Source organism: Puma concolor, chromosome E4 (assembly GCF_028749965.1).
Source record: "Puma concolor isolate L17-30 chromosome E4, mPumCon1.1.hap2, whole genome shotgun sequence".
NCBI classification, from domain to species: domain Eukaryota; kingdom Metazoa; phylum Chordata; class Mammalia; order Carnivora; family Felidae; genus Puma; species Puma concolor.
In genome coordinates, this window is record NC_141683.1 from 53,099,130 (window position 1) to 53,125,021 (window position 25,892).

Here is a 25,892-nt window from a genome sequence, read left to right on the forward strand (position 1 = left end):
TATTTTTTGAGAGAGACAGAGCACGAGCAGGGGAGGGGCAGAGAGAGACAGAGACACGGAGCTGTCAGCACAGAGCCAGACAAGGGGCTCGAACCCACAAACCTTGAGATCATGACCTGAGCCAAAGTCGGATGCTTAACTGACTGAGCCACCCAGGCGCCCCGGTTTAACTCAGTTTTAAATTAAAGTGAGCCTGCCTGGAGCCTGCTTCGGATTCTGTGTCCCCTGTCTCTCCGCCCCTCCCCTGCCCGCACTCTGTCTCTCAAAAATAAATAAACATTAAAAAAAATTTTTAAGTGTGCCCCTCCCCCACCAAAAGCTTAGTCAACGTGCTAACCCTCCGTACCTCAGCATGTGACCTTACTTGGAAATAGGGTCTTTCTAGAGATAATCAGGTCAAAATGAGGTCATTAGAGTGAGCCTAATTCAGTATGACTGGTGTCCTTATGAAAGGGGGAGTTTGGACACACACACACACACACACACACACACACACACACACAGGGAAGATGATATGAAGAAGCCCACCATGTGCCTAGAATGCCGCATCTGTAAGTCACAGATTGACAAGGATTGCCAACAAACAGCTGAAGCTAGAGGGGTGAGGAAGGACTCTCCCCTACAGCTTTCGAAGAGAGAGCGGAGCCCTGCAGGCACCTTGATCTCAGACTTTGCAGCCTCCACAGCAGGGAGACAATAAATTTCTATTGTTTTAAACCACCCGGTCTTTTGGTACTTTGCTACAGCGGCCCTAGGATACGAATACCGTTGACCCCTGAACAATGCAGGAATCAGGCACCTCAATTCTCTTCTGCTCAGTCAAAAATCCACGTGTAACTTTTGACTCATGAAAAACTTAATAGCCTGCTGTTGACCAGAAGGCTTACTGATAACACGAACATTCAAGTAACACATATTTTGTATGTTGTATCATATACTGTATTCTTCCAATGATACCTACTTTCCCTTAATTTTTTCAGGATTTCTAGGCTATATTTCTAAACTTTGTCTGAGTTTTTCCAAAGTGTCATGAATCTCATAAAACTTTTCCAGTATATTTATTGAAAAAAAGCTACACATAAGTGGACTGGTGCAGTTCAAATCCATGTTAAGGGCCAACTGTCTAAGCAATGAACAGAATAAAGACTCTCTGCTATGGAACTTACATTTTCCTCAAGGAGACAGACGATAAACAAGATGTGATAGTATTAGGAAGCCCAATGAGGCAAGATATAGGGTTAGAAAATGCCGAGCAAAAGCGGTTTGTGAGCTTAGACAGGGAGGTCAGGAAAGAGCCATCTCACTGGGAAGGTAACATTTGAACAAAGACCTAAACGAAATGAGGCAGCGGGCATGTACTGTCTGGGCACCTCATTCCACACAGAAGGAGCAAGTCCAAAGGCCCTGCTCCACATAGCCAGGGAAAAGCAACAGGACAGAGTCAGTGAGGGGCTGAGTGGCTGGAGGTGAGTCCAGGGAGGTAAGGGGCGAGTGGACCGTGGATGGCGTCCAAGGCCACTATAATGACTGTGGCTTTTGCACTGAATGAGATAAGAAGCCCCTGGGGGTTTTGCACAGAAGAATGGCATGATCTGACCTAAATTATCAAAGGGTCCCTCTGGCTGCCAGAGAGAGTACAGGCTATAGTAGGTCAAGAGTAGAGGTCACCTGGGAGGCTGTCCCAACAGTGTGAGAGAAGACAGGAATGTGAACCAGTGTGGCAGGGATGAAGTCACGAGAAAGGCTGCACTCGGGAGATTTCAAATGTAAACCTGTCAGAATCTGCCGATGGGGCTGATGTGGGATACAAATCCACCCTTCCATCCATCCATGTTGATTTGAGACCCGAACGATTTGCAGAATGGGGTGACCATTTACAGAGATGGACAGATCTGAGGGAGGGCAGGGTTTTCAGGAGAGGGCGGGGAGAATGGGACCAGGAATCTGCACCCGGACACTTTAAGTGGGAGAGCCCAGCTGTGAACCATTCCTATCTGCCGAAGACCCTGCCTGATACCACTGTGTCTCAGCAGCATTATCGTCAGCCTTTTCTCATGGAAATAATCACAATAAATAAATAGCATCAAGTGTGATCTGGAAGGTTCCTGCCATCTGAATCCATACGCAGCAGGGGACTGGAGCTTGCAGTGACAGCTGGAAACAGTCTCCTACGGTTGCTCTTAGGAGACTGGCTGGGCAGACGTCACAGCAGAGAGCGGTGAAGTCAGGAGCAGACAGTGACAGGGCCTTGTCCCGGGCCTCTGCAGACTTGAGCAGGTTCTAAGAGGATGCTCAAGGGAAAGTGAGCACAAGAGAGAGAACTCGGTCCCCACCCTGGTCCCCCTTTTCTGTGCAAAGCATGATTCTGCACATGACAGGGAAGGAATGAAAAGAGCCTCCGAAGGTGACCCCTCCATCTGGGAAAATCTTGGTAGGTCGACCTTTCACTTGCATGTGTGGGGAGCCCCACTTTGGGGTTGCCTGGGTGGCTTAGTCAGTTAGGCATCCGACTTCGGCTCAGGGCATGATCTCACACTTTGTGAGTTCGAGCCCCAAGTCGGGCTCTGTGCGGAGAGCACAGAGCCTGGAGCCTGCTTGGGATTCTGTGTCTCCCTCCCTCTGCCCCTCCCCTGCTTGTGCTCTCTCAAAAATAAACATAAAAAGTTTAATAAAAAATAAAAATAAAAATGGGGAGCCCCACTCCAGAAGATCTAACCTACAAAACTGAGTATACAGAAGAAGCTAATTAAGAGCTCTAGGCTCAGCAGGAAAGTTTATTCCACTTGGGGTAGGGCATGGCGTGCTCAGTCTCTGCTCAAACACCAACCTCACATGTCCCTGTTCCAGCCCACGGCAACAGGCATTAGCACTGACTCAGGAATGGGGACATTTAGAATGGAAAGTGAGGACGGGGGAAAAGAGCAAGGACACCCTGACAGTCCTGCCTCTTAAAGTCCCTGGTCCTCATCCTCTCCAAAGTGACCCACATCTGCACAACCCAAGGTCCCCGCGGTGCCTCCCACCATCCCTCCCTGCCCCAGGCCAGTGCTTGCCCCAGAGATGTGGGACCCAGGGCACAGGCCTATGCTTTGGGGGGTCAGGGCTGCCTTGTGCGCAGCCCTCTCAAGAGCCACCATGCCCATGTGAGTGTAACCAGCCTGGTGCATCTGGTTCCCTCAACAGTCCCAGGGCACTCGAGGAGTGGAGAAGAGCCAGGAAATGCATCTTGACTGTGAAGAGTACGAAGGTGGGAAAGAAAAACAGAATCCTCCCGTGCCAGGGTCAGAGATGTAGCCCAGAGAGGAGATGTGACTTCTCCAAGGTCATGAAGCCAGCTAAGAAGACTGGCCAGCCTCGAACTCAGGACTCTGCCCTTTCTCTCGATCCCCTAACAACACCCTGAGTCAGAAGGAGGGGCTTCGTGGGGCTGCTCCTCTATATGATAAATCTAAGGATGGGAACCAGATGCCACGACACAGAAGCAGGAGGACAGCCCTGGTGTTGGGACCCCGATGGGAGGCCACACTCCTGGTCCAGCTTAGCAGTACCAAAGCCTCCCTCTCTGCCAAGAAGGGATGTGAGGATCATAAGCAGTTTTTTCATGGAACAAAGCCCTCCAGCAGCTGCAGACGCTGGCTGAGTCATAGATGAGTCATGGTGGGAGCCTCAGTGAGGAGACTGGCTCTCCCACCCAGCCCCCAACTCCCTGCCCACCTACTGGATGCTAGCAGCCCTGATGGGACCTTTCTCAGGGTCGTGCAAGGTCAGAGAGATTTAAGACAAGACTTGGTAGACAGACTTTTAAGTTGCATGTGTTAGAATAAAGAGGAGCCCCACTCCAGAAGATCTAATCTACAAAACTAAGTATACAGAAGCAGCTAATTAAGAGCTCTAGGCACAGCAGGAAAGTTTATTCCACTTTATAATGAGATTCACCACCGGTTTGGGTAGGACATGGCTGTCCTCAGTCTGTGCTGGAACACCAACCTCATGTGTCCCTGCCCAGCCCATGGCCACAGGCATTGGGAACAGCTTTTTCCATTCACAATGGCTACTTCTGAATCATCCCTTTGGCATAGTGGAAAATGGCACAGCCAGAATCTAAAATCTACGGGCATATGAGTTTGGGGGCAAAGATGGGGGAAAGGGCCTATGCCCCTAGTTTGATAGTGAGTTCCTGGAAGGTGAGGCTTTCCTCCCGACTACCGTGGCCATGCGTCCCAAGATCTTGTTTTCTCAAGCCTCCCCTACTGCCTTCACTGTGGCAATAAAATTATTCCACAAGCATTATTTGTAGAGAATGTGCCAAAGATGAACTCCTTTTCCTGCTCTCCTCTAGCTTTGCTTCTGGAAAGGTGGTGATTTGACCTCAAGCAAACCTAAGTTCAAATGCCATTCACTGGTTCACCCTGACTCTCCTAAATTCTGTAGTCTCCCATTTTCTCGCCTGTAAAATGGGAATAATAATGTTTACAATGCTATTATAAGGACTAAAGGTAATGTTTATCAAGCCCTGCAGCACCTAGAATAACAGTGGGTTCTCAAATGACGAAAATCATTATTTTTCAGCCACCGGGTGTGCATGGGTGGCTGTGTGAGGCAGGAGCTCTGAATGTTGGCAGGAGTTCATCTTGAAACATGAAGGAATTTAAGAAGGCAAGTTTTAGGGCTGGGCCATTTCAAACAGAGCAGTGTGTTTGGAAAGCAGTAAAAAGTGAACAAGATCCTCAGTGAAGCAAAATTGTTATTTCGTAGCATCATCAAAGGGAAAAGTTCGAAGAAAACTGTTAACACGTGAATATGCCAGGCTGTATGTTCCACTGCGCGTGGCAGCTTGTGAAATTACAACAAAGCAAGCAGTCCTTTGTTCCGTACTCACCATTGCAAAACGCACGCATCGGAGCAGTTATTAAGACTCATAATGACGTGAAAAAGAGGGACTTTAAACTTATTTAGTCTAACCTTTAATTTTACAGATGGAGAAACTGAGGACAAAGGGACAGCATCGCCTCCCAGTTAGTGGCCTGCTTGTCTTGTCATGTGACGTGAGGTGGCTGTGGAGGGTCCGGCAGAGAAGTCAGGGACACTCGCCGCTGAAGATGCTGGCCTGGCTGGTGTCTGCTACTCTGAAGTTGACCTGCTTCTGAAGCCTGGCCTTTGTGGGAGACGCTTCAGTGCACTCCGAGTGTCTTAACAGGGTGAGGATTTTCAATTGACCCCTTCCCTTTCGTGGATTAGTTCCACCGAGTGACTTGTTAAATGGAAAATACCTGAACTGTGTCATTTCCTCCCTGTGCACGGCTATGCTGTTCTTACATTCCAGGGTCTTCTTCTAGCTCATGAAATGCAAAACATTTTTTTTTCCCCTTAAATTAATGAACAGTCTAGCCAGGTTTGAGAGTGTTTCCTGACCTCAGACATTATTGCCTCTTTTTTTTTTTATGTTCATAGGGCACATGACACACATTTATTTGCTATCCAATAAAATATCCCATCCTGCATTTAGAATATAATTGACAATAAAAACACTTCTTGAGTGTTCACATTCTAGTTGGGATAATATACTTGAAAGGTTAACCATCAATTCAAGGCCGTGTGTGATTAAATGCTCCAAAAACTCAGAGGCAAAAATGGCTGCTATTTAATGTGGTCCTACAAGGCCTCAGTGGAGAGGCTAAGGTTGGAGCTGGGTCTGGAAAGATGAGTGATCTTATTGCTATGAGTCCCTGAAGGGCAAGGACCAGGACTTTCCAGCTGTGGAAGTATCTAAAGGGACCACGTCTCTAGTGCCCAGCTCTACTCTGCAATTCGTGTTTGTTGAATCAACTGATGGCTTGTATTAATTGAATTCCCCACTGAATTAATGGAGATAACTGTGGAGGGCTTCCTAGGCTGGGGTAACAACATGAACAAACCCATCATGATGTAGAGATAAGCTCTCTGTGTTAAGAAACCCCAAGAACAGTCCAGCAGCAAGAAGGCTTCCCGTTCAGAAGTGGTAAGAACAACGACCCAGTTTGGTTGGGTCCCTTGAGGCCAAGATAGAAGGGTTTCTGCATTATCCTACGGCAATGAGGAGTCACAGAAAGTTTTCTAGTTAGGAGGTAAAAAGTATAAGAATTAACCAGAAACAATGGGTGAAAAGGTGAAAGTGGGATGCACTTTAGTTTTGTGTCCACCCAAAAGGAACCCATCCTGGGTTCAAATCCCAGCTCTGTCATTTCTTGGCTGGGCGATCCTACACTTAGCTTCTCAGTTCTTGTGGTTTTTCATATGTGACTTAGAAACAATAATAGGACCTACCACATGGCCACAGGGAGAACTAAATGAGACAATTTTCCAGAAGTAATTGTTAGTATAATGCCTGATGCATCGTGGGCTCTCAAGTAATTCAGAGCTGACAAGAAAGCCCCTGGAAACAAGGACCTCCTTGCCATTTCCCAGCCCCTACAAGTGTTCCACGAGTCCACCATTCGGGCCAGCTCCACAGTCTGTACTGTGTAGTTCATAAATTAGGTTCTATCTTCTCCTTCACAACTGGCCGACTAGAACTTTCACACTACTGATATGCAATCTGTTAGGCAACCGAAATAGCGAACTCAATTCTTGCACCGTCTCACCAGCCCGACCAGCTCCTGCCAGGACTCCACTGAAAAGAACTAAAACACTTTTCAGGGAAGTCTCAGAATTCAAAAATCCCTTCTTGGCCAGCTTCAAGGATCAGCCTTCCCCAAGTGGCATTAGACTCCAGCTCACCAGTTCCCAACGTGGGCTGGCAGAACCACAGCTTTGCAGGAAATGCACCATTTCACATGGACTCAAGCATCAGCTAAAAACTGAAAATTACGCGGACTATCTTCCATGTATGACTACAAGGATTGCAAATTCTTTCATGATTAATAAATCACAGTGTCAAATGTTACTGATTTATAACGTTTGTCATTATCTGTTATCTCCATCCACAGATGCTAAATATACCACTACTCCCATGTGAGAGCCTTTAACATCTTTTGACATTTTTAAAAATATTTTTAGGGGCGCCTGGGTGGCGCAGTCGGTTAAGCGTCCGACTTCAGCCAGGTCACGATCTCGCGGTCCGTGAGTTCGAGCCCCGCGTCGGGCTCTGGGCTGATGGCTCAGAGCCTGGAGCCTGTTTCTGATTCTGTGTCTCCCTCTCTCTCTGCCCCTCCCCCATTCATGCTCTGTCTCTCTCTGTCCCAAAAATAAATAAACGTTGAAAAAAAAAAAATTTAAAAAAAAAATATATATATATTTTTAATGCTTATTTTTGAGAGAGAGAGAGAGCAGGGGAGGGACAGAGAGAGAGGGAGACACAGAATCCGAAGCAGGATCCAGGCTCAGAGCCCAATGAAGGGCTTGAACCCACAAACTGCGAGGTCATGACCTGAGCCAAAGTCGGACGCTTAACCGACTGAGCCACCCAGGCGCCCTTCTTTTGACATTTTAAAGCAGAGTGCATGAGTGTGATCATCAGGAAAAAACACAGGAATGACAAGAAAAAAATTTTAGAACAACTTTCTTCGGTAATACGGAGTCGTGTGTCTAAGTCCAAGATAATGAATAAAATAACCCAGTGATTAAAGCTAATGAAATAAGCAGAAAGGTGTCAGAAATGGCCTTTCCCCTGGACTCCAAGATCCTGGGGGAGATTTTCAACAGTAAGAAACATTTCAAATAGAAGTGTTTACTTCCCTTCCCCTGCCCCACAAAATAGATGTCAGTACACAAAGAGACTCTCTCTACATCCCAGGGTTTTTATCCAGGGAGGACTCAGCCAAGAAAAACATCAGGAGAAAACTTGAGAAATGTTCACAGTGCCTCCAAATAGCTCCTACCTGTGCGGCCATTCAGGAGAATCGGCTTGCCCTCCAGTTCTCCTTTCATGGGGATGACAGTGATCCTATACTCTGTTCCGGGCTGTAGACCTGCAAACAAGCAGCCGGTGCGCGATGAGTTCCGGCTCCAGAACCTCGCCCCCAGCCCTGCTCTCCCCCAGGGTCTCTCTTGTGAGGGAGCTGAGGGGCTATGCTCCTCACCTGAAGGCTAATCTAAGGCAGAGAAAGGGCGGCAGGACCAGTGGGATATGAGGCGTCGTTGAAAGGCTTATGGGGGAACAGGGGGCCAGAGCGGATGAGGGCCTGATGGAGCTCCTTCCTTGGGCCACCAAGCACAGATCTCCCAGTTTTATTTACAGCCTGAATGTTTTTCTGCCCCCAGCAATCCTTTTCCCTCAAAAGTTTCTTTTCTAATTAGCCTCATTGTATTCCATTATTTTCTTCTTTGCTCTGCCTTTTGCTGTTGTTGTTGCTTGTTATTTCTCTGTAGCAGCAAATCTGAATGACTGTTGTTCACGGCACCTGCACCGATATCCAGACGGGGGCAAAGTGCAGACAAATAGTGGCACGTGTGAGACACACCCACTGTTCTCCGCTCTACAAATGCTGGGAACCTCAAAGATGTCCTTTCAAGATGCAACTCACAGAGCGGACAGCAGAATGAGGCCCCAGAGGAGAACTGAACCACAGCGCTAAGAAGCCTCAGGGCCCCCTCCCCTGCATAGGCCACTTCCAAGGGTATTCACACGGGTATTCATGATTGTGTATTATTTTCCCTAAAGAGAGCCCTGAGAATTCTATAAGCTTCAGGAGCCACAAAACAGGATCCAGCCCTGCAGGTCCCATTTCCTTAGCAACCATCAGATTTTCAGCACTCAGCAGATTCACTTGGTCAGTTGGGACAGGACATCCCCACCCAGGCCTCCCATATGACTCCCCATGCAACATGCCAAACAACCCAGTCTCTCTCTCTCATTCTCTCTCTCTCTCTCTGTCTCTCTCTCTCTCTCTCTCTCTCTCTCTCTCACACACACACACACACACACACACACACATACACAGAGCTCTTCCAAAAGGAACATCTGTGCCACTATATCCACCCTGAGACACAGGCAGTTTTCAAGAGCACATCGGGCCTATGATCTGTTGACCAGGTGCTCTGAGATTCCAGTCAGCTCTGGGATGCTGGAGCACAGTCTGCAGGCCTACAGAATGGGCTCACATCTCGTAGTTTCCAGGGTCAGAGTTCAAGTGATTCCTAGGGCCCCAGGACCCTCTGTGCACACTGTCCCCACCTTGGCATCCATGGCAAACATCTCACATGCCCAGTGCTGGCTCTTACCAGTGATGTCATATCGGCTCTTGGGGTCACTGCTCCTGGGCACGGTGACCTCAGCCACCTCCTGCCGTGTCAGAGGGCCATACTGAAGCTTGTAGTAGTCCACCTCGGTCGGGGGGTTCTCCCACTCCACATCCAGGGAGCTCTCAGTCTCCTCTGTCACCCACGCGGTGCCAAGCACAGCCGGATCTAGGGCAGGGGTCAAGGAAGGCAGGAGAAAGCAGTGAAGAGCAGAGGTCCAGCAGGTCTGTAACAGGCCATTGGCTACCAGGTCAGTGCCCTTTCTTGACACGTTGAGAACGTGCTTCAGCCCAGGACACAGTCCTTAACAGGTGTCTCAAGACTACCAAAGTAGCAAATAAACTATTGGTCCTCACATTATCCATGGAGGGAAGACTATCTTCTGGGAAAGCCTCCTGTCTCCCATCCCTTCCCATCAGATGCCAGGCTGCCCCCCTGCCCGAGCTGCCGTGGGCCAAGTCCTGGGCCACACCTCTCCAACCAGCCATCCAAACCTCCAGAACCTCCAGATCCCGGATCCAACCAGTCATCCAAACCACCAGGCCCTGGGGGCAGACTGCTCTGAATGAAACACCCCCTTTAGCAGAAGTGACTCAAGAATCACAGAAGGGTCCCTCAAAGACTGCACCCCAGCATGAGGCACTCAGGCCCTCCCATGTAAAGTGTGGGAAACGCGTTTGAAATTTTAAAATTTTCTCGTCCTCTGTCTCCCAAATTATAGCTCCTTCCTCACCTCTCAGATTCTCCTATGAGGACTAACGCTAAGCCAAACTATATAGTAGTTTGGTGAACTTTAACTTGGTCCTTCTGAGGATCCTTCTTGCACTTTCTACCACAGTTTAGACCTGGCGCCCTCAGCTACCCAACCTGTCCAGCCTGCAAAGGAGAGTTATTGGGCCCATTTGTTCACAGCAAGTATTAATGGCTCAATGTTTCCCACCTCCCCTAAGAAAACAATGGAATTATAATGATGAATACAAAAGAATGGATTCCTGGTGTGGCTCCAAGGGAAGAACTTTTGAGTGGTGGCTGGGGAGGGGACCCATTCTCTGGGAGCACTTTGCATTCCAAAGGCCATATCCCAGGTGGATGTGGTCTGACCTGAAGTCTGGAACAGGGAAGACAAGTCCCTAGACTCCCCAGCCTTGCCCTTCTCCTCGGTCACATGCCCACCTTCACCACCTTGGCGGTGCTCCCACCTAGGCCTACTGACCACTTGTCAAGGACATGGGACAGAGAATCTGTGCATTAGGAAGGGGGTGAACATGGTGTTCTCAAGGTCCCTCAGCTCTGAATGTTCCTGGTTCACTGTTATGAACAAAGAAGCTCACAGAACCTTTTCTCTGAAGAATTTCTTCCCACCTACTGGCTTCTACCTGCCAGCCTCCAGGTTCTTCCTTCGAAGGTGGGAATTCCTTGAGGGAACAGGTCAAGACGTGAGTAATGGAAGTGACTCAAGAATCACAGAAGGGTCCTACTCAGCTCACAAATGAAAAAGCGGAGACTTAATAAAAATATTCAAGATTATTTTGGGGATAAGTATCTCTCGGACTGAGGCTCCCCTGAGGAGCAAATAAGAATGGGTTTAACATGAATCAGATTAGACAGAAAGACAAGCTTCGCAGTTACAAGATTTTACAAGTCCCTAGAGCAGAAGCCAAGAGGGGTTACTAAGACTTTCAGAACAGATGTCTCTGCTCTTCATTGGGAAGCTTGGGGCACTGGCCTGTCTGAAGGCGGAGGCAGCCACAGACAAAAACGGGAGAAAGAGAAAAGCAGCCCAACAGTGGGGGGCTGGCCTGGTTCTCACTGGGCTGGCTTGGGTGTGCTCCCATTGAACATAAATGGTTGCACAGAACATCAACATCAGACAAGCCACTGTGTGGCCATGACAGATCAAGACAAAACAGGACCATTCTGTGATCGTGTCTGAACACAGACAAAAATGTGAACAATGGTCCAAACCACAAAAATGACTAAATATTCTCTCTCCTGATATGAGTGACTACCCTTTCTTTATTGATGATGGCTTTAGCCTCCCTCTAGTCTGTTCTTTCTAGATAAGGTTCACTAAGTTACCATAGAATTAACTCCCCTTCCCGGCAGCGTGCAAGCCAAAACAAACCCCTGCTGGCTTTGACTTCCCCCAAATCACCTAAATACAAGTCCCAATCGTATCCCAGTCCTTTCTAAAGCTCTTACAGAGATGCTCACAGCCCCTGCAGTGAGCTGTCCCACCCCAACAGTCAATAAACCCAACCTGCTGAACTCCAGATGTGTTCCAAGGGGTCTATGGCTGGAGGGGGGTGACAAAAGCAATTGCAAATTGTGCTCCCAGGAGGACAGGTCCTTCATGGCCCTTTCCAACACAGAGCCATCCCTATCTCCACCGCCAAACAGGATAGGCAACTGAAATGTTTCTGCAGAGACATGTGCCCCAAACCCCATCCATCCAGGTCTTCCTGGATCTTTCCCCAGGAGTTTAGCAAAGGGTGGAGGCAGATGATTTTTATTAGCATCCAAAACACTATGCCTGGTACATAGTAGATGTTCAGTAAAACATGATGAGTGCATATATGGATCAGACTCACTCAAATAATAGGTTTCTCCAAGTCCTTGAAGATCTAAGAACTTTCACAAGAAAACAAGAAATTCTAAATAGTAAGCAGTGATGTCTGTCCTTCCAAACACTGTGGTAACATTAGGTGGTGTGCTGGAACTTCTGTCCCTCCATCCTCTATCCTCCTGTCTCCCAGATTATGACCTCTACGAACTGTGTTAGTCAGATTCTCTTGCCCTCTGGATTCTAGTTAAGTTCAGCCAGTGAGTCACCAGGAGATCAGAGGGCAGGATAGAGAGTTCAGGCAACTGTTCTCCTCCCCTTCCCTCCCTCCCTTCCTTCTCCTTCCCCCCAGGTGGACCGCCTGCATCTCTACTCAAAGCGCCTCCTCAGGCAGCCCTCTCCCACAGCTCTTTTTGGGTTCCAGTACCAACCTCCATCCCTGACCCTTCAGAATGAGGCGATCCCCACTGATGCCAGTCCTATAGTGTTTCGCCAGCCAAATCCTACCCAAGCCTCTTCGCTAGCTGTCTTCAATTACACTGTTTGTTCTCTCTCTTTCTTGCTAAGATAAATCTGATGCAGGGCGCTTCAGCAAATCTTCACCCATCCCAGCTTGAACTTGCTGAATGGCTTCAAAGGCTCAACGAGGGCTTGGGTGGGTGTGCAGATGTGCTCCTTGGCTGCTTGTGTGTGGTGCAGGGCAATCAGACCTTACTATTCTCAGGGGGGCAGAGAAGTGCCCTTGAGCCCCAACCCAGCAGGCTCTACCACTGACTTGGAGGAGCAGAGAGAGGGGAGCAAGAACTGAGATTTTTCTCCAGAAACTAGGATTGCAGCAGCTACGCTTTTCAACCCCAAATCAGGGCAATGTTCTGAGTAGTTGAAGGGTATTTGCAGGGACGATGGAAGAAAGCATTTAAAATGGGTCCTTTCCTGGGAAACCTGGCCGCTTCCTCACCCGTGGTGGCAAGCAGATGCTGTGGGCGGCTGGAAACCTCCTTCTTCACGTTGCGCAGGGTAACCATGTACTTGGTGCCAGGCAGCAAACCAAGGATCTCATAGCTGTGCTGCTCCTTCGGCACTTGGATCTGCTTCCCAGGGAGCTCCTCTCCCAGGGGGTAGTAGCTGAGGAGGTAGTGGTCCACCTCGCTGGCCGGCTCCCAGCTCACCAGCAGGGAATCCTCCGTGCTCTTGAGCAGCTGCAGGCCCTGGGGGGCCACCACTGTATGCAGAACAGGAACAGGTGTGCAGAGGGTGAAGCAAGCGAGGGGAGGGGGGATGCATAGCCAGTGTGCATTCACTGAGCACCTACTATACACTTAACACCGTGGTGGCAGGTATGAGAGCACAAAGAAGCCGTGCTGAGCACCCCTCTGGACACCCCTCCCCACACACCCGCCGGAAGTTACGTGAGGGGGAGTTCACCCTGATCCGGTCATCACCAGACACACACAGACACACACACACACACATACACAGCACCATCAGATCACATAAGATCAGTGGTCCCGCAACCTAGAACTTATTAATGAATGCCCACCCCAGGGCCCCACCCCAGGCCCGCCGAATCAGACACGCAGGCCGAGCCAGCAATCTGTGTTTAATAAGCCCTCCGGGGGCTCTGACGTGCGTGGGCTGGACGTTGAGTCCCCACCCTCCCCCCCGAGCACCAAGTGTAACAGGGTCTGGGGGTGCCCGCCCCCAGCAGGGAAAGGAGAGAGTCGGGCGTCGGCGCTCTCACCCTGGGCGCAGTCCGGACCGCTGAAGCCCTCCTCGCAGTAACACTCGCCCGTGTCGCAGAAGCCGTGGCCGCTGCAGTCGCCGGGGCAGCGGCGCTCGCTGCAGTCCTCCGACGTGAAGTCCTCGTGGCACCGGCACGCGCCGCGCACGCACACGCCGTGGCCGCTGCAGTTCTCGGGGCAGGCGGGGTAGGCGCAGTCGACGCCCACGTAGGGCGCGTCGCACTCGCAGCGGCCGTCCACGCAACGCCCGTGGCCGCTGCACGCCCCGGGGCAGGCGGGCCGCTCGCATGCGGCGCCCTCCCAGCCCTGCTCGCAGCGGCAGCCGCAGGTCTCGGGTGAGAAGGTCCCGTGGCCGCTGCAGTGGCCGTTGGCACCTGCCGGCGAGAGGAAGGTAGGCTGGAGGGGGTGCGGGCCGGCGAGCGGGCCTCTCCCTTCCCTGGAGCTCCGGTAAGAGTGGGCTGGTGGGCCCTGGGCACTGTCTTTGAAGGAGGGCAGGGCCCCTGCGGAAGACTGGGGTCCGCCCTTTCCGCCCCCTCTCCCCCCGACCGGCCGGACTCTGACCTGTGACATCCACAAACTGTGCCCTCCTTTTATGCCCCAAAGCCACGGGAAGTCCCCTTCCCCTCCCCTTCTCATCCAAGTGCTCAGGTGAATTCAGGTTCCCTCTGCTCTAAACGGCAGTAATTACTTAGGACGTTTAAGAATGGGGGCGCGTTCACGTCCCCAGCCTGGGCGTCCTCGCGCCAGCGCAGAAGCTCGTCTTGTCTTGGCTGGAGGTTGCTGGACTAGCTAGCAAGGCTGGGTCCTTGGGAGATGAGCCCAAACTGAATCCTGGCAAAGGGGGCCTCCAGAAGCTACAAACCGGCCGCGTCTCACTACGGGGGTGAGGGGCGGGAGAAGGGATCACCCAGGCTCCCCTCTCTGACCCCAGGCAGCAAGAGGCAGTTGGAGGCCCTGGCCCTTCAACAGCCCGGCTCCTGCTTCTCAGAACACCCTCTCTCCTTCCTAGAAACTTTGGACGTGCAGGCTCCTCGGCAATCCCGTGCTGTTTCATTCACAGCAGTGTCCCTGATGCCTAGTTCTGTGGCTGGTACATAGGAGGCGCTCTCAACGGTAGCACTTCCTCCAGCATGAACAGGTACGCCAACATACCACTGGATACTCGGATCAGCTTTCGTAATTATCAGCTATGGGCCAGGGAACTTATGTACAGCATCTAGGGTCCTCAGAACTAGACTAGTGGATAGAGTTTTCCTAACTGGGCAGTTTAGAAAACTTCAGGAACTGACCCAGAGTCACACAACTAAAAAGCAGCGAAACCCATCTGTACCCAGTCCTGTCTAGCTCCAAGGCTGACCGTCCTTCCTGTCTTTCCCACTGGCTTCCCCTTCCAGTAGAGATTGGATCCACAGGTCAAACAGCACCCAGAAGTGTAAACTCAGGAGTCCAGACTCCCTTTCAGGGTTGCCGGTCCCTCAGCACTTGGGTAGCTCAGTTGGTTAAGGGAGTGACTTTGGCTTGGGTCATAATCTCACAGTTCGTGGGTTCAAGCCCCTCGTCGGGCTCTGTGCTGGCAGCTCTGAGCCTGGAGCCTGCTTCAGATGCTGGGTCTCCCTCTCTCTCTGCCCCTCCCCCGCTCACACTCTGTCTCTCAGAAATGAATAAACGTTAAAGATTTTTTCTACAAAGAGTTGCTGGACCCTCTCTACTGAGGCTTGCAGATGCTTCCTGGAGCTAGTGTCGAAGATGAGACCCCCACCCCACCCTCAGAAAACCCAGAGGGAGGTGGGAGCACACCAGACCCCCACAAGACACCTGGCATGTGGAAGGCGCCCGTTAGTTGTTTGTTGAATGAATACCAGATGGTAAAAGCTCACCGGCAACTCCTTGGCAGCAGCGCTGAACATCACACCGCTCCTTCACCTCCGCCATCTCTTCCTCCAGCTTCTTCACTCGGGCCAGGAGGGCTTGGACGCTGCCTGCCAGCTCACAGTCCTTCTGTGGCGTCTGCAGGCGGATGTTGTGCCTGAAGATGATGTTCTGTTCCTCGGCCTCCCCTGAGGCCAGGAGCGAGTCTCCATCGTCACTAAGGGGCTGGGGGTCAGTCTCGACCTGGACCAGAGCGGACTTGGGCACATCAATCTTGTAGGTGTGGCTGACAGTAACCTGCGGCTCCTTGTCGCTGCAGCCCTGAGGCTCGAGGGTGGCCGGGGCTGAGGCCACCAAAAGCACAGAGCCAAAGAGGAGCCCCAGGGGGAAGCAGAACATCCCCCGGAGACCCATCCTTGGGGAGACAGGGAGCAGATGCTCTTGGAGACCTGTATCCAGAAAAGATGCAAACGAAAGCCATGAAGATTTGCTGGTGGAAATTGCCCTTTATAGTGGATTCGAAGAGTCCACAGGAAGCTGAGAACCCAGCAGAACTACATCCTAGATCTCCTAAGGATCCAAACTAAATTTTGTGTTCTTTCTCCTGCTTCCTGTCTTTGCTTACACCGTTCACTCCCTGGGAGACCCTCCTCTTCACCCATAATTCAATACTCACCTGACGAATAGTGACAAGGAAAACAATTGCGACCAGGCTTTGATCTCCCCATCCCTGATCTAAACCACACACCGAGTAATACCCTCCCCATTAACACCACCTACAGAACAGCCGCACATAGAGAGCATGCTGTGTGCCAGGCACTGTCCTAAATGTTCTGCATTGATTACCTTATTCGAGCCTCACAACAACGCTTCGCAGAATATACTATTACTACCCCATTTTGCAGATACAGAAACTGAGACTCAGCTCCCTAAAGTGACCTGCTCACAGGCAAACAGCCAAGATGGCCGAATTTGAATCCAGAGACCATGCTCATCCCCACTTTGTCACGCTGCTTTGCACATGTGAGGAAACCAAGGTTCAAGGGACTGAGCAAGTTGTCCCAGGTGCCACAGCCAGGAAGGGCAGAGCCTGTCCTCGGACCCCAGGCCAGGGTCCTGCTCACCACCTCTGCCTGCGAGCCAGCAAAAGATGAGAACTTCTAATACAAATAATTCTTCCATGAAGCCTTCTCTCATGCCCCGCCCCCCCCCCCCCCCCCCCATCTCACTACAGCTGGAAACTACTAGCTCTCCTGCTGAGCATTCGGAGAAATGTATTGGTTCCTCTGTGAGTCTCTTCATGGCCTACATTGTGTTACAGTTACTCTTGTATGCGGTTTGTCTCCGCATGAGGCTGTCAGCCTCTTAAGGACAGGACCCAAGGCTGGTCCCTCCTGGAGCCCTCCCAAGGCAGGAGCAAAGAGCCACCCAAGCCAAGGGGTTCAGTCACCCTCAAATCCGTGCTCAGTGGCCTGGTTTGTCAGTCAGGCCGGGCCACCCTGGCAGGAGCAGGTGATTAGGTTTCGCCTCTGGTTTGGCCCCCAGGAGGTGTGAGCCTTCCTCCATCAGTGTGGAGAAGGACCTCTGTCTCCAGCTCTTATCCAGGATGGCACGTTCTTGACCACTATCACACCGAGGCCGGGCAGACACAGGAGACCTAGCCGGTACTTCACATTCGCTCAGGGGCACTCACTCACCAGAACACCTCTCAGCTGGGCTGTCACGGCCCCCCTTTGCTAGAAACCAAGCTGCAGGGCTGCCTCCGGCCAATGGGCTTCTGTGACCAACTCACGACTCGTAAGCGTTTGTACCGAGACTGAAGTCAGGAAGCCTTGTCCTTTCCTGGAGGTGATGTCCCAGTCAAGCCCAGGCTCTCCCTCCCCATTATAAGAGGCAGTGACAATGTGCTGGAAAAACAAATCAGGTCCTAAGTGTGTAGCCTCGCGAAGGCTCCTTATCCTCCTGTTAACCATCATCCTCTGGTAAAGTGGGAATGATAACACCTGCTTCCCGCATTGTATGAGGAGAGTGCTTGGTGCCATGCCAAGCACACGGTAAGTGCTCAATAAATGAGGTTTGGGTTTTAATCAACTACTGAGTATGACTTCCTTTTCTTTCTCATCTTTTCTATCGTGAAGGGTGATATCTATCCTGAAAAGAGCATGCAACAAAAATGGTGTCATTTTTAGTGAATTGTTACAAAGGCAACAGCCAGGGAACCACCACCCAGCTTAAGACCTAGAACGTCGCGAGCCTCTGGAAGCCCCCCACAGGCCCTCATCTGATCCTGCCTCTTTTCCCTATCAGTAGTCAGAGTCAACCATCCAAAGAGTTGATCTGGGCAGGTAACTCTGTTGGTCAGAAAAGGAAGAAAGCCTCGTTGAGCCAAATTCTCATACTTTGTGTGAGTCATCTTTTCTAAGAGTCCTCATTTATTTAGTATGAAGAAGTGGAGGATGAAGGTCCCTGGCAGCATTATTATTAGAAGTGACAATAAAAACATTACAAGAATACTATATGTTATTTGTCAAGTTGCTGCTTGGTGCCAGGCATTGGCCAGGTGCATTAATCCTCATTATTAAACACCACAGCTGCTAAATAAGGTCAGGGCCAGTCTGCCTACCCTGGGTGAGGAGCCAGATATGAAAGGCAAAGTCACTTACCGGGGGGTGTCCAACTAGTAAGTGGCCCAGTCGGGATTCAACACTAGGTCCATCTGATTGCAAGCCTACACTTGCTCTACGTCAATACAACATTCTGACACTAATAACACATGAGCTCAGGATGTACCTTCCCTATGCAATTCCCTCCTTTGGCCTGACACCCTGTGTGTTGGGCCCAAGGGATGTGCTACCACTCTGAACTAAACAGAGCAGCCCCAAAGGAGAGTTCTTCTTCATATCACACCTTAGCCCCCCTCACTCCTTCTTGGCTCTTCCTATAATCCAAAGCATGCGTTATTGCTAATCATAATCATCGTAGCTCACCTTTTCTGAGCACTTACTAATGTCCCAGGAACTGGATTCAACACCCTGCAGACATAATGGTCAGTGGGACATTTCTTGTTGGCGTGGGATTTGGACAGTGGGTGGTAAGTGCCCACACATTTTTTTAAATTTTTTATGTTTATTTTTGAGAGAGAGAGAGTGCGTGCACGGGTGAGGGGCAGAGCGAGCAGGAGACACAGAATCCGAAGCAGGCTCCAGGCTCTGAGCTGTCAGCACAGAGCCCAGCGTGGGGCTCAAACTCACAAAGCATGAGATCATGATCTTAGCAGAAGTCAGATGCTTTACCAACTGAGCCACCCAGACACCCCAGTGCCCACACATTTTAAAGAGAGACATTCTACTGGATCTCTTCTGCAGGCACGTTGGTCTGAATAGGAGGTGGAGGGCAAAAAGACCAGCGTCTGCCCCTTCCCCAGAGGAATTCAGAGGCGGGGGTTGCCTAGAACAGCCTGCATAGCAGAGATTGGAGGGAGGCTACAGTAGGAGAGACCTGCACCCCAGAGTTTGGAGAGACAAGACTATGTTAAGTCCTGCTGTAGGTCATAGTCCTGTGTAAATCTATGCAACTTACCATGGGGGGGGGGGGCAGAGCTGAGGGGCAGCCCCCTGGCTCAGCAGGAGTATGCTTCCCAGTGGACAAACCACAGGAGGAGGTTCCCAGGAGGTAGAATGAAGACCGTCTAAAAACCCAGGACAGAGTCGCACAAGAGGGAGCTGATGGAGCCAGCCCTGGGAGCAGCTGCCACAAGGGCATCGGAAGGAACTACGATGGCTCTAACTAGGTAAAAATCCCTTTTCCCTTCTCTCTGACTCCCCTCCCTGCTGCTGACCTGGAGAAGGCAGAAACAGCCGGGCAAGTTGGGGGAGGCAGTGGAGGAAGGAAGCCACCAGGCTCACCACCTGCCCCCTGGCATGTCTGTGGACTCAGGCCCAAGCTGGGTGAAAAGAAAACATGTGGCCTGGATAAGAGATTGAAGCTCTCATATTGGACGGACATGCCCTTCACAAAAGGGTTTTCTTCCAATACCAAAAATAACCAGAAAAGCTCTGGAATCTGCTTGAGATTTTTATCAGAGGATGGGGTGGGGGGGGGTGGTGAGGAGGGCCAGGAGAACAAGTCGGAAGGCAGGTATAGGATAAAAATAATATTTCAAGGGGTGCCTGGGTGGCTCAGTTAAGCGTCAGATTCTTGGTTTTGGTTCAAGTCGAGATCTTTCAGTTTGTGAGTTCGAGCCCCGCATTGGGCTCTGCACTGGCAGCACAGAGCCTGCTGGGATTCTTTCTGCCTCTCCCTCTCTCTCTGCCCCTCCCCTGCTCGTGCTCGCTCACTTTCTCTCTCTCTCTCTCTCTCTCTCTCTCTCTCTCTCAATAAATAAGCAAAAACTCAAAAAAGATAAGATATTTCACAATTGCTATCTTCAAAAGTTCAACCCAATGGTAGCACAGTTACACGCATAGCTGTGTGTTCACTCCCCGAAATGGGGACCGAGGCTCAGGGACATCAAGCAATGTGCCCTTGATTATGCAGCAGAAGTGCAAGGCTGCAGATTCAAACCGGTCTACACAGTGTCCACTAACTGAGCTTAAGCCCTGAGCACCTCTGTCACCCCCAATAAGCACACACATTGATCTCAAAGCAACTTCTTTGAATGGAGTTTTCGCTGTCCCAGATCCCCTTCCCAGGCAACAGTGGAGCTAGAAAAGCAGACTGAGACTTCTCTGCCCACTCCTGCCATCCAAACCCCTCCCCCACCCCATGGCTCACTATTTTCTGAGACGCAAATGGAGCGCAGATGGGTTTTTGAAGAAGTTCTGCACGAATGCAAAACAGCTACAGACTCTTGCCATAAACCGCAGCAAGGCTGTGCAAAGCCCAGTCTCACTGTGTTTGTTTTGGGAAGCCTGGAATATGAGAAACCCCAGAAGCCCTCGTATGAGCCCTCCGTGTCGCCCGTCCTTCTGCCGCCTGTCGCTTGTAACAAGATGTCCTCGCTAATTGCAGCCTCTTGGATTCCCCCAGTTGAGCTCAGATTTCCCTGGGCAGGGTGATTGTTGGAAAGAAGATGGGAGGGAGGGATCTGCGACCTAGCACTTCTGTCAAGTGTAATGAGCGAGAGGAGAAGCCTGCTGTCTCTCCTTCCAGCACGTGGCAGGAGAGACTTGCCTTGTGTAAGAGCAGAAGGAAGGGATGACCTCACCAAGGCTGCTAGCATGCACAGCCGACCACAGACAGAGCTCCGTCAGAGTGCGGCGGGGGCGGACAGGGCAGCAAATGTCACCAAGGAAAATGCAGGATAAGTTTCCTAATGGGGATGATTTTTCTGTTGAGGAATCATTTGGTAAATGCTGTAGGAATGTCTGCGATAAAGGGGGTTTACATGCGAGGAATGTGCCTGCAGGAAACCACGGGAAACCAGGTGTCCACAAGAATCAGTCTCATTGACTCCAATCTCGTCTTTAATTCTGGCTGCAGAAGGGGTGGGAGGGGTGTGGGGAAGTGGCAGGCAGAGGCATACTAAGACTCAAGACAAATGCTGCCTGGCATTGCTTTTTCGAGAAAGGCTCTTTAAGGAGTGTGCTGCTACCATCAGCTGGATGGACAGTCCTGGTTCTGCCCTGAAAGACACACTGATGTCACAGGGCTCTACATCTGTGCTCTATTCATTCTCTCTTGATGGCCACATCCACCTTGTGACTTCAATTTCCAACCAACCACAGATAGCCCCAAAATCTATATGTGAGTTCCTCAGCCGGACATCCTTGTAAATCTCGGGCATGGTAGTGACCATGAATGTGTTGATTCCCTCTGTATTTTCAGCACAGTCCTGACGAAGGTAATATTTTGTGTATCAAGTAGTAATCCGCCCCTAGGTTTTTTGTGTATGGGTTTATTAGACGGTGGTGACTGCCAAGTACTTTATAAATATTATTCTCACTTAGTCCTCAAAATCCTGGGAGTCAATTGATACCATTCTTTGTAACAGGTGTTCAGAGAGGTTAACTAGCTTGCCCAAGGGCACAGAGCTAATAAGCAGCAGAGCTGAAATCAAACACCAGGTCTGTCCACTCTCCCTGTGTTCTTCATCTTTCTGCTATATGTACTGCCCGCCCCTCAAAAAAATCCAGTGAGAAGAATACCAACTGTGAAAAATAAACCAATGTCCTCTTGCCTATCATATTTAAGAGAGGGGTTCTTCTGCTGGAAAGAAAGAAAGAAAGAAAGAAAGAAAGAAAGAAAGAAAGAAAGAAAGAAAGAAAGAAGGAAGGAAGGAAGGAAGGAAGGAAGGAAGGAAGGAAGGAAGGAAGGAAGGAAGGAAGGAAAGAAAGAAAGAAAGAAAGAAAGAAAGAAAGAAAGAAAGGGAAGAGAAAAGAAGAGAAGAGACGAGACTCAGGGCTTACCAGGTGCTCATTTCAAAATGAACTGCCCAGTAACTAAATCCTATGCCTGTACTCCCTCTGAGCAGTGCCAAGGATGATCTCCTAGAAGAACAATTCATTTTCCCCCCCACAAGGAGGTTAAATCATGATCACTTCTCATGAAATTCTGGAGAACTTCCTTCCCAAGAAACACAAAGCAGACCAAGACTACTGTCTGTAGGGGCAGATGTCAACCAAGGCTTGGCCAGAGGAGAAGGATGGACCCTCAGTCCCAGATAGTCCTCTCCTATCCTAAGGCTGATGGTCTCCATGTCACCTCATTGTCTCCAAAGAAGCACACACATCCTGGTCGGAAATAAAATATACGACTTACAACGAAGAGAGTGGCAGCCAATTTCTAGCCACCATTACAGATCTTTCTACTTAAATTCAGGGCTTTCTTTGGTTCCCTTATTACCTCATCCTGCTTTTACAATTAACCACAAGCAAATGAGAGCACTGCTTTGGGTTTTAGAAAAATCGTATCATCCATTTCCAGTAGAGTCACTTAAAAAGATATTCTGTCCCCAAATGACAGGGTGGACATCATTGAACCATGAAGGAAAGTGAAGGAGATGGTGGCTAGGGATGCACTGATGTCATAAATGTCACCTGGAATTTGTTACTCCTTCCCCAAACTCTCTTGGGCATATTCTGCCAGTGATCTACAACCTGGGCCTTGGGTGACCCCAAGGTCTTCTGACCCAGTACTCAGTCCAGGAGAGCAAGTTCTTGGGTGCCTGGCTCAACTCGTCCTCAGCCTACCGATTTCACCTCTGGATCTTTTTCTCTTTTAGTAATGTGAGCATGTGAGATGCACAAGACAGTACTCTTTCGGCTAGGTCATACTACAGACAAACCAAATACATGTGAACACTTATTTCGAGGCCCTGTGACCCTGAACCCTCTGCAGAGGTATTCTATACAGGATAGAAGATACCAAGTGTGGGTGAGAATGAAAAATTGGTTTCATGGGATAAGGCTTAATATGGTGGCATTTCAGGCATCATTAGGTGCGCCCACTCCTCCGGGTCAGTGGACCACAACCAGCGAGTGCCCAAGAAGTCCTTGTAGATGACTCTCACTGCCACACAAGACCTCTTTTCCTGAAGAGCTCTTTCCACCAAATCTTCCCATACACCACAAGCTAGAAAAGCTGACACACAGTGTCTCTGATTCAGCTTCAACATTCAATCACCTTTTCACAGGTGGTCACAAGCTGCCGTGGTTGTTTTATTCCATCAACCGAATATTAGTCTACCTTACGGAAGCTCAAATGGGTGGTGACAATGGTAGTTACCACTTTCTAAGCTCTTATGATGTGCCAGGCTCTGTGCTAAGCTCTTCTAAAGCTTTTCCTGAGCATCAGGCAAAGGCAAAGATGTCCGTTGACACCATGGGAATGAATTCCTTCCTCATATAAAGCCCTTCCTTTTACTTTCACTGGAATGCACAGGCTCGTGCATAGTGAGAAGATAAAATGGGCACAAGGGCATAAATTCGGAGATCTGCCTCCCCCACATCCAACCATACACCCAGTCTCCAGAATGCCTAAGCATCACGTTAGACACACAGGTGTAGAGGGCTTCACATGACAAACTCTGTTTCAGCTGAATGATAATGAAGAGAGGCGTATGATGAAAATATTGCTTTTCCTATCTTTGGTTTAACGTGTGGTTTTCCACAGATTGAAATAATTTTAAAGTTCCAGCCTTCTTCCAAAGAGGGTGAGTTCCATCCGCATGCTCTAGGTCTCTCCTTGAGACCAACAGCACTTATTCAGACAGCGGCTGGTTGACATTAACAGCGACTCTACTGTGGTGAGACCCTGCAAAGCCTATTCGGGGATCAGGCTTGAGATCTTAGCATCACCAGCTTGCTGACTGGTGGCCCCAGATGCTGCTATGGAACCTAAACCATGATCTCATATCTGTATCCAGATCCTATAGGAGCCAAGGCTTTGGAATGAGTGGTGGATGGACAAGAGTTTCCACTGGATCTGGGCATGATTTCTACAGGCCCCTTCTCAGGAGCAGACCTCAGTCTACCCTATATTTCAAACCACAGAACGGTGCTGGAATAGAAACCAGAAGCCACAAGACGATCTGAAGTCATCCTGTGTAATTTTCCCTCCTTTAGCAGTCAGCTGCAGCCACAAATTTGGGGACATAGCAGGATTCAAAGTTGCATGAAAGAATGTCTGGTTTGGGAGAGCAGGGGAGTACCCCTAGGAAAAAAAATGGTAACTGATGTTAATACTTTCTATTTCTTCCGGAGATTGTCTCCCAGCATTGTCACCTTGACTCTGAGTCTCCAACAAACATCTAAATGTCAAAAACCACCAATTCTTCCCATGCAGATCCTGTGCTTCGACAGCCACCTGTCTATGGCCGTGGCTAAGCATGTGTCACCTGCTACCTCAGTGGTTCTCTGGCTCCTGGAGGAGCCTATGGGCATTAGGCACTGTGGCTAACCTACTTTGTTATTTTTATGTTAGGATTTGTTCTTTTTTAAATGCTCATGTCAGCAACTCCAGTTTTGTGTTTTTAGGTGACTGTTCTCATTCATTCCTTCTCCATTTCCTCAGGTCTCTCCTGACCACAAAAATAAATAAATAGGTACATAAATAAAAAGACCCCGAGAACTAGTCCAGCACATAGTTTCTTGAAATGCTTTAATATGGGTGTTCTCAAGGCATTTCAAGGGTCATGGCATGGGAATTTGGGGGAAAGTTATAAATAAGAAATAAAACCTATAAAATAAGAAATAAATACAAATAAGAAATAAAACCTATAAAATTAAATGTTTGAAAAAACTTCAAAGCTCTTAAGTGCATTTGCAAACATCATCTTACTTGGCATATCCAAATTTCAAAAAAAGGGGAATGTTAGGATAGTTTCCTGATCACATCGAAAATGAAAGCTTTGTTTCAGGATTTTATTAAAAAGTGAGATGTAAGAAAACTTACCAAAAAATGAGGGCTTTGACATTGTAATAAAGAAAAAAAAAAAGCCCGCAAAGAAACAAGAGATGAGGAGGCACGAAAAACTTAAAGGAAATATTGTATGTAAAAATCTGTTACTCCAGGCAGAAATTCCCCTACAACACAGACTGCACGTGGCCAGGTAGGAAGGTGATTGTACTCAGTCCCTGTCGGGTATCCAGTATACTGCTGACTAAGGACACGTTACTTGGGTCCTGGCAAATATTTCCTAATTAGGTTTAGGCAATGACATTGCCTGGGATTTTCAGCTCAGGAGCTCATGCCCAGCTGGCCATCACCCTCCCGCTCACAGGTAAAGCCCTCAGGACCTCTTACCTCAGAGGCTGCTGGGCACCACTTCCAACACTTCCCCCAGGGACTGGGCCCCTCGGGCTGCAGAGCTTGGTGCTTCTCTGTCCCTCCTTCTCTCCCCTCCTCAGCTTCCCTCCCTGGATTTAAATCCCATCCAGGCCAGAGGAGGAGCCAATGGGGACTCCTGGGTGTTTCCCTGTCTTCCCGGCAGTGACTCGGTTAAGAGATAATGAGCAATTCCTTCTTATTCTAACTAGGGAAGAAAAAACGTACACATTTCCCCCTTCTTTTTTACATCCGTTACACAGCAGCTAAAAATACTGGTGACTGTTTCCATTTAAGTAGATCCAGAAAAAGGTTATTAAAAGAGTTTGCATGTCTCCTGGCCAGGAGCTGGCTCTTTGGATTTGCAAGAGATTTTCTAAAGTCTCTCTTTTTTTTCTGTTTCAAGCAACATGGGACTTAATTGCCTACCATTTTTTAAAATAGGAGGAGAAGACCCCTGGCATAGGAAGAAATGAGCAGAGACCCTCAGGGACAGAATCCCCCTGCCAACCTCTAGCCTCCTCCCGCCATCAGTTTGCAGCTCTGAGTGGCAGGGCTCTGAGGACACCGAGAGCAAGAATAGCAGATCTAGGGCATTCTACTCCAGTGCCCCCCTGTCCCAACCCTTCCCAGAGCCTCCTATACACAAGTCACAGGAGAGCTCCATCACCAGGAAAGCACCGTGGGCGCCCTTTGGTGCTGCCCTTCCTTTTTTGCCATCGGACGGACAGACCTTA

General features: G+C 49.6%; 1 protein-coding gene and 1 long non-coding RNA gene across 2 annotated transcripts in view; one reads left to right on the forward strand and one right to left on the reverse strand.

Moving 5' to 3' along the window:
• The window catches only part of TNN (tenascin N), a 64,409-nt gene extending 39,196 nt beyond the window's left edge, over nt 1-25,213 (reverse strand). The window contains exons 1-6 of the mRNA XM_086694654.1: nt 25,135-25,213; nt 15,399-15,839; nt 13,521-13,895; nt 12,738-13,001; nt 9,199-9,384; nt 7,857-7,946 (exon numbers count right to left, since the gene is read on the reverse strand). Coding sequence (XP_086550780.1) covers nt 7,857-7,946; nt 9,199-9,384; nt 12,738-13,001; nt 13,521-13,895; nt 15,399-15,804 — 1,321 coding nt within the window. The 5' untranslated portion in view covers nt 15,805-15,839; nt 25,135-25,213. The remainder of the gene's footprint in view (nt 1-7,856; nt 7,947-9,198; nt 9,385-12,737; nt 13,002-13,520; nt 13,896-15,398; nt 15,840-25,134) is intronic.
• LOC147572675 (uncharacterized) lies at nt 13,804-17,481 on the forward strand. Its single transcript, XR_015246406.1, has 3 exons — nt 13,804-13,912; nt 14,531-14,659; nt 15,466-17,481. It is a non-coding gene; the product is annotated as an uncharacterized LOC147572675 (long non-coding RNA).
• Nucleotides 25,214-25,892: the final 679 nt, after the last annotated feature.